This window comes from Rutilus rutilus (genome assembly GCF_951802725.1).
Source record: "Rutilus rutilus genome assembly, chromosome: 14".
Taxonomy (NCBI): Eukaryota; Metazoa; Chordata; class Actinopteri; order Cypriniformes; family Leuciscidae; genus Rutilus; species Rutilus rutilus.
In genome coordinates, this window is record NC_140219.1 from 3,187,501 (window position 1) to 3,198,357 (window position 10,857).

The 10,857-nt window shown below is 35.2% G+C and overlaps 1 protein-coding gene across 1 annotated transcript in view; it reads right to left on the minus strand.

Moving 5' to 3' along the window:
• The window catches only part of slc34a1a (solute carrier family 34 member 1a), a gene marked incomplete at its 5' end in the record, with an annotated part of 22,540 nt that extends 12,094 nt beyond the window's left edge, over window positions 1-10,446 (minus strand). Inside the window, 4 exons of the mRNA XM_084430999.1 lie at window positions 1,235-1,346; window positions 4,677-4,820; window positions 6,404-6,623; window positions 10,441-10,446. Coding sequence (XP_084287125.1) covers window positions 1,235-1,346; window positions 4,677-4,820; window positions 6,404-6,623; window positions 10,441-10,446 — 482 coding nt within the window. The remainder of the gene's footprint in view (window positions 1-1,234; window positions 1,347-4,676; window positions 4,821-6,403; window positions 6,624-10,440) is intronic.
• Window positions 10,447-10,857: the final 411 nt, after the last annotated feature.

The following is a 10,857-nucleotide window of genomic DNA, read 5'->3' on the forward strand; positions in this document are numbered from 1 at the left end:
TTACTTGCTTTTGTCATTTTATTTTTTAATTTGTTTAAAATATTACTATTTAGATTTTTAGTTAGTTAGTTTAAGTTTTTATTAATTTCCGATTACTAATTTTAGTGCTTTTAGTGCTGTATTTCAGTTTACTGCAAAGGAAACATTTCTAATTTTCATTTAGTTTTTCCAACTAACATTTATATTTTATTTTATTTCAGCTTTATTTCATTATTAACAGAAATAGTTCCGCGGAAAAACAAAGAAACAAATGCATGTGATCCCAGCTGTGTCTGTTTATAGTCTCTGCATTCATCACTGATGCTTTTTTAATGTGTGTTTTTCGTGGATAAAAACAGAAGAGAAAGGAAATTTGTTGAATAATGTAGTAAAAGTAAACCTGAAATGACATTCGCGGGACATTCAGCCTGTAATGTGATGGAAATTATATATTATTCATGGGGAATTGGACGGTTTTATATCAGAATAGAGTGAGAGCTGGATGAATGTGAGTTTTCAAAAGGCTTTCTAGCCAAGGCTGAAGGTCATCATCACTATTTACAGCAGGAATTATGTATTTTTGTAGGACAAAAACCCAGAAACGAGTTGCATATAACACTTCTGAGTCCATCGTCCTGAAGTCAATGTGCTTTTGCTATTATTGCCATAATTACTGTTAACCTTCTGCAGGATTTTAGAAAGGTTGCATTACCTAAAACAACTGAATAGCCACACTGATTTATATTTTTGCAAATATCTGTCAATGTTGTCAGAAAAATAAACCTGATTTCCTTGGAATTTTATTTTATTTTTATTTATTTTTTTATTGGCAGATCATTTTTTCTTGTTTTAAGCAGAAACCTCTTATCTCATGTAATTTTGCATCCCAAGTAAATGCATCTTGATTTCACATAATTCAGATATATTGATATATTTATGATATATATGACTACTGCATCACGTTAGTTTACACCTACGCTGAAATTAAAGTCATTTCAGAGGCAGAAAAACAAATATATTGCATTTTGTTGAAAGCTTTGAAAGATAATTAGTTTTCTTTGCACTGATAAATTATTCACAATATAAGACCTAGAACATGTATTGACAATGTAAATGGGGACCATTATGATTTCATGTTGACTTAGAGAAATCAATTCTGCAAAAGTAGGAAGCATTTTGCAAGTGAACTTATAAATACTTTACGTGAACAGACTGGTTTGATTTAATCCTGATGAAAACCGTGATGGTGAAATACCGTTTAAATTCGTTCCTCTCTCCTGCTTGCATCAGGGCGACGATGGTGTTGGTGACAGACGTGCCGATGTTGGAGCCCATAATGATGGGGACCGCAGACTTCACTTCGAGCACTACACACACACACACACACACACACACACGGACACATTTTTTATGTGGCTGCAACAAAGTCTCTTCTGCTCACCAAGGCTGCATTTATTTGATCAAAAATACAGTAAAAATTGTGAAATATTATTAGTTTAAAACAGCTGTTTTCTATGTGAATATCTAGTAAAGTGTAATTTATTCCTGTGATCAAAGCTGAATTTTCAGCATCATTACTTTTTCGATATATTACTGTTACTGTTTTTATTCCTTCAAATAAATGCAGCCTTGGTGAGACTTTATAAATGCACAACATTATAAATGCACTTCTTTCAGTGGTGTTTGCATGTGCAAAATTCTACGGTTTATGACACTGGATGTGACAATTTCATTTCCATTGTTTCTACTGACTTTTAAATCAGGCTAGCATTAGAGTCAAGTCGCATTTCCTTTCAGATACTATCAGTGTGTAGTTTCGCATCAGTAATGACTGTCCCTTGCGCTGCTGGTGTGTGTATTCCCTGAAGGCCCACAGAACTTGAACACACTCCCACTCCTGACATCCATTAGCTTCAATTCACTTACTCAGAGAAAAGCCAAGCTTTACTCAAGGTTGTTCTCTTTAAAGCATTTCAAAAGATGAAGACACAGGATTGCAGTGACATTAGAAACCCACGTGCCCATGCACAATTTCACATTCTGTATTTTCTCTACACACACACACTGTACAGTGGGGTTATAGAAAAAACATGCTTACTAGTAAAAATGCTTCTATTTCGCATTTTTCTAAATTAATGCACTTATTTTATTATGAATTATATTATCGGCATAACAATTTGAGTAAAAGTTGCATTGAAAATTTCAGATGGTGAATGTCCATTTGTTAGAAATATCATTTTACATCATAATATTTTCCAACCCCCAGATTTTGCATGTGATCTCAGACCCCACTGACCACTGTACATAATAAAACTCTTTATTACATGGCTTGGTTGAATGCTAATGTAGAATGCGGTGTGTTATTTCTTGATAACCGACCGCTGCGAAGTATAACACACTGTTGCCATGATAAACAGAGCGTTGCTATGGACGCAGGATTCTAACCGTAGAGACGGAACGCACTATTTTCTTTAGCGGAAGCAATACAATCGTTTTTAAATCAATAAACTCCTTTTTAAATCAATAAACTCCTTTTTAAATCAATAAACTCCTTTTTAAATCAATATTTTGTGTCAAATTATTGATTTATTTGGTAGGTAGCCATGTAATAAGCGGGATAATGTAGAGCGAGGCAGTTGTTATAGCGAATACAACCCGGACAGGCTGATTCAAGCTCCGCTTCGCGTCGGGGTCGTGATCAGCCTGTCGGGGGTGTATTCGCTATAACAACCGCCTCGCTCTACATTATCCCTTACTTATTATTGTGTTAAACATAAGCTCATTAACCCAAACAAAACTCCCTAATTAAAGCTCTGCATCTGTTGTGATTTGGGATCGAGCTCTGATAGTCACACTTCACAAGATCCTCAGGCTTTCAGGCCACCACGGCATTCGCTCCAGCAAATCAGCTCATCCGAGAGAGATAACTCTTCATTAAAGCAGGAAAATCATGAAACAACTTCGAGAGATGAGGCTTTCTGGAAATAAAGTGGAATAAGAAGTAGCCCACCAAGTTTTTGCAAGAGCAAAACAGTCATAATAGTTGGTAACACTTTATTTTATTTTATGTTACATGTACTTACCAAAGTAATAACAGTAAATTATGCATAATTACATGCAACTAACCCTCAACCAAACCCTAATCCTACTCTAACCCTATAGTAAGTATATGTAGTTACTCAGTACTTAAATATATAATTACACTGTAACAGTGACACCTTAAAATAAAGTGTAACCCAATAGTTTTACAGATGATCGCTGTGAATAAAGTTGCTATTTTTGTTAAAAGGAACTTTGTATGTCAAAAAGTTCTAGATCAGATCAAAAGTTGGCAAAATTGGTGGTGGTTGAGGAGATTCCCACTTCCATATGTAAAGCGCTTTGAGTATATCTAGAAAAGCGCTTTATACATGTAACGAATTATAATTATTATTATAAAATAAAGTTTGCATTAAAAGCATGTCGCACAAGAACTGTGTGTCCGTCTGCAGAAGTACGGAAAGGCCACTGATGGGTTTATGTTCAATGATATGAGATAAAAACACTGTTTTTGTCTTTGAATGATCTTCATTTAGGGCTGTTTCTCAATACAAATAAAATGCATATATATGTGAATATGGAGCTCCGCACATGACGTGGGATATAATATGGATCGCGGCCACAAATTAACAACTCGTTCGCTAGTTTTAAGAAACATATGTGCACGATATAATAATATGTTCCATTGTTTAAAAATGAGGGAACAAATTAGTTCAACATGGCCACAATTTACTAAAATGAGAGAATTAATTTCTAAATTCATGGCCCAGTTTATTTTTCCCCTGGTTCTCCATATATGCGAAATATGTATATGTGACTTAATAAATGAAATAAAGAAATAAATATTTAAATTAATTGTCATTTCACGGACACTGGTTAAAAAGTTTGGGATTTTTTTTATGTTTCTGAAAGAAGTCTCTTCTGCTCACCAAGGCTGCATTTATTTGATGAAAAAAATACGATAATACAGTAATGTGAAATATTATTATGATTTAAAACGGCTGTTTTCTATGTGAATATATGGTTAAAGAATTTCCAGTCTTCAGTGTCACATGATCTTTCAGAAATCATTCTAATATGATGATTTGATGCTCAAGAAACATTTATGATTATTATCAGTGTTGAAGACCGTTGTGTTGCTTCATATTTTTGTGGAAACCGTGATGTACTTTTTTCTTCAGGATTCTTTGATGAATAGAAAGCTCAAAAGAACAGAATTAATTTAAAAAATAGAATCTTTTGTAACATTATAAATGTCTTTCCTGTCACTTTTGATCAATGTAATGCGTCCTTGCTGAATAAAAGTATTTTAAAGAAAAATATTTACCGTCCCTAAAATTCGGAATGGTACACTCTAAAAAATGCTGGGTTGTTTTAACCCAATTTTGGGTCAAATATGGACTAACCCAACGTTGGGTTAAAAATGCAATTTAAAAATGGACAAACCCAGCTATTGGGTTACATTTTTAAATTGCATTTTTAACCCAACGTTTGGGTTAGTCCATATTTGACCCAAAATTGGGTTAAAACAACCCAGCATTTTTTAGAGTGTAGTTCCTTAATTACGTATATTTGAATCATTTGACAACACTAATAAGAGGATATGAACCTGAGGTTATGAGATTAGTCTGTGCTAAAAAATGAGTTGTGTTTCTTACATCCGGACGAGACCAAGCTGACCACAATAGATGTGGAAGTACTCGAGCTCTGGACCAGAACCGTGACCAGGATCCCCACCATCAGTCCGGCTACAGGGTTGGACAGGATGGCATTATCCTTGAAAATGTCTCCAGCCACTTTACCTGAAAAAAAAAAAAAAGAACGAAACATTTGATTGATTTTAGTGAACTAGTTTTGATGTGATAATCTTAAAGGGACAGGTCACCCAAAAATGAAAAGTCTGTCAGTAATCACTCGCCCTCATGTTGTTCCAACCCTGTAAGACTTTCGTTCATCTTCAGAACACAAATTAAGATATTTTTGATGAAATCTGAGAGCTGTCTCACTCCTCCATAGGCTTCTATGTTATTGAAACTTGCCGGCCCAGAAAGTTAGTAAAGACATCGTTAAAATAGTCCAAGTGACTACAGTGGCTCAACCTTAAGTTTATCAAGCGACGAGAATACTTTTTGTGCGCAAAACAAAACTAAAATAACGACTATATTCAACCATCTCTTCTCTTCCATGTCATTCTCATAAGCTGTTGACGTAGTGTAACAGCGCAGCGCTTCTGGGTTGTACGTCAGAACGGAGGCTCACTATTGGCCAGCATCACACGCATCACACACATGACCAGCGTTGGCCAATAGTGAGCCTCCGTTCTGACGTACAACCCAGAAGCGCTGCACTGTTACACTACGTCAACTCACTCAGAGAAACACACAGGAGAAAATAGTTGAACAAAGTCGTTATTTGTGTGTGTTTTTGCGCACAAAAAGTATTCTCGTCGCTTGATAAACTTAAGGTTGAGGCACTGTAGTCACTTGGACTATTTTAACGATGTCTTTACTAACTTTTCTGGGATGGCAGATCTCGATTAACTAGAAGCCTATGAAGGAGTGAGACAGCTCTCAGATTTAATCAAAAATATCTTAATTTGTGTTACGAAGATGAACGAAAGTCTTACAGGGTTGGAACAACATGAGGGAGAGTAATTACTGACAGAATCTTCATTTTTGGGTGAACTAACCCTTTAAGTCATTGCAAACTAAACGTTTCCATACAATGAAACTGATTAGGGACAGGTATGATTAGTTAGATTCACTTTTATTTAGGCCTAATAGGAAAGACAAAGATGAATGTTCTTCAGGAACATATTTTGTGCTTCAAGTAATCAGGTTTAGAAATGACAAAAGAGAAAGTGATGACAGTTTGTATTTTTGGGGTGAACTAACCCTTTAACAGCAACTTATGGCTTGTTTTTGTACATATGACATGCACCACAGCGCTGACTGCTCGAGTTAATCATGCAAAGCCATTTCTTCATTGTCATTAACGTGTTTAGAATTGATTAACTAAATCTTAATGTCTAACCAATGATCACAACCTTGAGAAAGCCATATTTCACACATATACAGCGGTTCAAAGAGAAGCAGGTTATGAAGAATTGCATGAAAACAAATGGCATTTGACCCAAAAAGAAAAGAAAAGAAAAGAAAAGAAAAGAAAAAAAAGAAAAGAAAAGAAAAGAAAAGAAAAGAAAAGAAAAGAAAAGAAAAGAAAAGAAAAGAAAAGAAAAGAAAAGAAAAGAAAAGAAAAGAAAAGGCACATGGGAATTTGTCTGGGAAATGTGCTGAAGAATACAAAAACAGCTGAAAGGTAAAAGTAAAACCCCAATGTGCAAGAAGAGATGTGGTTAACAGATGCAAAAAGGATGAATAATTACCTCCAGCCAGCTGAAAAGCAGAGCTTAGGACGTCCAGAGAACAAACAAACCCATAGAGGAGTAGCAGGAGCAGAGGAACCCTCAGTAAACCAATGAACGGTGAAGACCTTCCTCCAGGTCTGTCCTCACTCGTCTTTGTGGGCACTGTCAGAGGAGAGAAAACCAGTTGACAAAATATATGATCCGCTATATGACAGTCCTGTCTCGTGTGCCATGTGAGCTATAGTTTATTAACATTGTTGCTTTGTAGAGATAAAAATAAGCATGAACCAAAAGCCTGAAAGTCTTAAAAATAGAAATTTCATTGAGAATGTTTGACTTAGGGGCTGTTTACACGACACTGTTTTCAACTAAAAACATAAAACTTTTTATGTGTTTTGGCCATTCATTTACACGACAATTGCATTTTGGGTGCCTGAAAACACAAACTTTTGAAAACAAGCGTCAAAGGTTTCTATTTACAATGTGTTTTTGCAGTGTTGAGCTTTGTAGCCAATTTGTTGAGCAAGCAAAATCCTTTCATAATAGCCAAAAAACTCGCAAATCCTTTTATTATAACCAACAAACTCGCAAATACTTTCATTATAGCCAAAAAACTCGCGAATTCTTTCATTATAACCAACAAACTCGCGAATCCTTTCATTATAACCAACAAACTTACGAATCATTTTATTTTAACCAACAAACTCGCAAATACTTTCATTATAGCCAAAAAACTCGCAAATTCTTTCATTATAGCCAAAAAACTCGCAAATTCTTTCATTATAACCAACAAACTTACGAATCATTTTATTTTAACCAACAAACTCGCGAATTCTTTCATTATAGCCAAAAAACTCGCGAATTCTTTTATTATAACCAACAAACTCGCGAATACTTTTATTATAACCAACAAACTCGCGAATCCTTTCATTATAGCCAAAAAACTCGCGAATTCTTTTATTATAACCAACAAACTCGCGAATACTTTTATTATAACCAACAAACTCGCGAATCCTTTCATTATAGCCAAAAAACTCGCGAATTCTTTTATTATAACCAACAAACTCGCAAATACTTTCATTATAACCAACAAACTCGCAAATACTTTCATTATAACCAACAAACTTGCGAATCCTTTCATTATAACCAACAAACTTGCGAATCCTTTCATTATAACCAACAAACTCGCAAATACTTTCATTATAACCAACAAACTTACGAATCATTTTATTATAACCAACAAACTCGCAAATACTTTCATTATAGCCAAAAAACTCGCAAATACTTTCATTATAGCCAAAAAACTCGCAAATTCTTTCATTATAACCAACAAACTTACGAATCATTTTATTTTAACCAACAAACTCGCGAATTCTTTCATTATAGCCAAAAAACTCGCGAATTCTTTTATTATAACCAACAAACTCGCGAATACTTTTATTATAACCAACAAACTCGCGAATCCTTTCATTATAGCCAAAAAACTCGCGAATTCTTTTATTATAACCAACAAACTCGCGAATACTTTTATTATAACCAACAAACTCGCGAATCCTTTCATTATAGCCAAAAAACTCGCGAATTCTTTTATTATAACCAACAAACTCGCAAATACTTTCATTATAACCAACAAACTCGCAAATACTTTCATTATAACCAACAAACTTGCGAATCCTTTCATTATAACCAACAAACTTGCGAATCCTTTCATTATAACCAACAAACTCGCAAATACTTTCATTATAACCAACAAACTTGCGAATCCTTTCATTATAACCAACAAACTTGCGAATCCTTTCATTATAACCAACAAACTCGCGAATCCTTTCATTATGACCAACAAACTTACGAATCATTTTATTTTAACCAACAAACTCGCGAATTCTTTCATTATAGCCAAAAAACTCGCAAATTCTTTTATTATAACCAACAAACACGCGAATCCTATCATTATAGCCAAAAAACTCGCAAATTCTTTTATTATAACCAACAAACTCGCGAATCCTATCATTTTAGCCAAAAAACTCGCGAATTCTTTTATTATAACCAACAAACTCGCGAATCCTTTCATTATTGCCCAAAAACTTTCGAATTATTTTATTATAACCAACAAACTCGCAAATACTTTCATTATAGCCAACAAACTCGCAAATACTTTCATTATAACCAACAAACTCGTGAATCCTTTCATTATAACCAACAAACTCGCGAATACTTTCATTATAACAAACACGCGAATCCTTTCATTATAGCCAACCAATTCGCGAATCCTTTCATTATAACCAACAAACACGTGAATCCTTTCATTATAACCAACAAACTCGCGAATACTTTCATTATAACAAACACGCGAATCCTTTCATTATAGCCAACCAATTCGCGAATCCTTTCATTATAACCAACAAACACGCGAATCCTTTCATTATAACCAACAAACTAGCAAATACTTTCATTATAGCCAACAAACACGCGAATCCTTTCATTATAGCCAACAAACTCATGAATCCTTTCATTAGGCTATAACCAACAAACTCGCAAATACTTTCATTATAGCCAACAAACACGCGAATCCTTTCATTATAGCCAACAAAGTCGCGAATCCTTTCATTATAGCCAACAAACACGCAAATCCTTTCATTATAACCAACAAACACGCGAATCCTTTCATTATAGCCAACAAATTCGCACATTTTTTTATTATAACCAACAAACACGCGAATCCTTTCATTATAACCAACAAACTCGCGAATCCTTTCATTATAGCCAACAAACTCGCGAATCCTTTCATTATAACCAACAAAATCGCGAATACTTTCATTATAGCCAAAAATCTCACGAATCATTTTATTATAACCAACAAACACGCGAATCCTTTCATTATAGCCAACAAATTCGCAAATTCTTTTATTATAACCAACAAACTCGCGAATCCTTTCATTATAACCAACAAACTCGCGAATACTTTCATTATAACCAAAAAACTCAAGAATCCTTTTGGGTCATTCTACCAGAAACGTACATTTCCACTTATAAAAAATCTTGGGGGAAAAGAAATATTTTTCTTAAATCTGAACGTTGAGTCATATGGAGGACATGTTAAACTATGAGAAACACATATCATGCCATCTCAGCATTTTTTTATGATTGAATAAAATAATTATGATTTTGATCATATAGGGATTGTCAAAGTTTATTTTTTTTTTCGTCATCTACTGAATTTTTCGTCAACGATACCAGGGACACCGAAACACCGGGGAACATGAAATTTGGTGGGCATGTAGCCCCACTAGACTTTTACGGAAAAATTTCGTTTGGTCCCCGGGGGCCACTCCCCCCCCGCACTGGGCCCCCCCAAACCCCAAAAATGCAGTTTTTCCTAAATAACTACCTGAACCGTGGCACCGAGGATGAAGAAATTTTTATGGTATGTTGCTCTTAAGGGCCCACATCAACCTAGCCCATAATCACTCATTTGTGATTTGCGCCCCTCCCATAAAAAATGAAAATGCAATATTATTCTGCTTTAATCGCCCCTATCTTCAGTTGAGATGTTCAGAACTGCACCATATTTCATGTGTATGATTAACTTGACATCCTCTGGGGGTATGCTAAGTTTCGTAGAATTTCATCCATGGGGGGGTATAAAATAAATTCATTTATGTGCACATTTAGTGACTGTACACTCATCGGCCTGTAGATGGTGGTGTTGAGCGAAGGGTTGCTGGTTTAGGATGATATGTCACACACACACATGCAGGAATACAAACAAACGCAAGCATGCACACACACTGACATCCACACGCACAGACACACACCCATACACACACATACAAATCCACATGCACAGACACACACACACAAACACACACGCGCACACACATGTACGCACGCATACATACACGCACAGACACACACACACATACACAGAGACAGACATGCACATACTACTACTTTTTTTAGGTATATACATAAACACGCAATACAGCCAAATTGCTCCACGTCATGTATTTTTGTGGAAAGCCAGTGCAGGCCTGAGCGGCGGTCATATTTTGTACCGCCATGCGGTACATCTAGTTTTTTATACGCATTTCACCCCTAAAATGTCAGGCCCTGTCACAGACAAATTTGTATATGTTAGAATGGTTTCCTAATGAATTTCTTTGATACAAATAGCATTTTCTTATTGATCACGTGTCCCTGATTGTATCTAACATGGTTGTATAATTCCTTTAAGAAATATAAGTAACTTTTCGGTCAACTGCAGTACACAAAATCACAGAATACCCGAGGCACTCATAAAGTTGTAAAATAACTACCTTTACATAGAAGATTTTTTACAAAACCATAGTAGTTGATATATACCCCCACCTTCATCTACACAGTTAAAGAGATTAATTAATTAATATTTCCTCAAATAGTACACTTTTGTCATAATTTCCAGTGTGACAGGGCTGACCATGGCGTGACAGGAC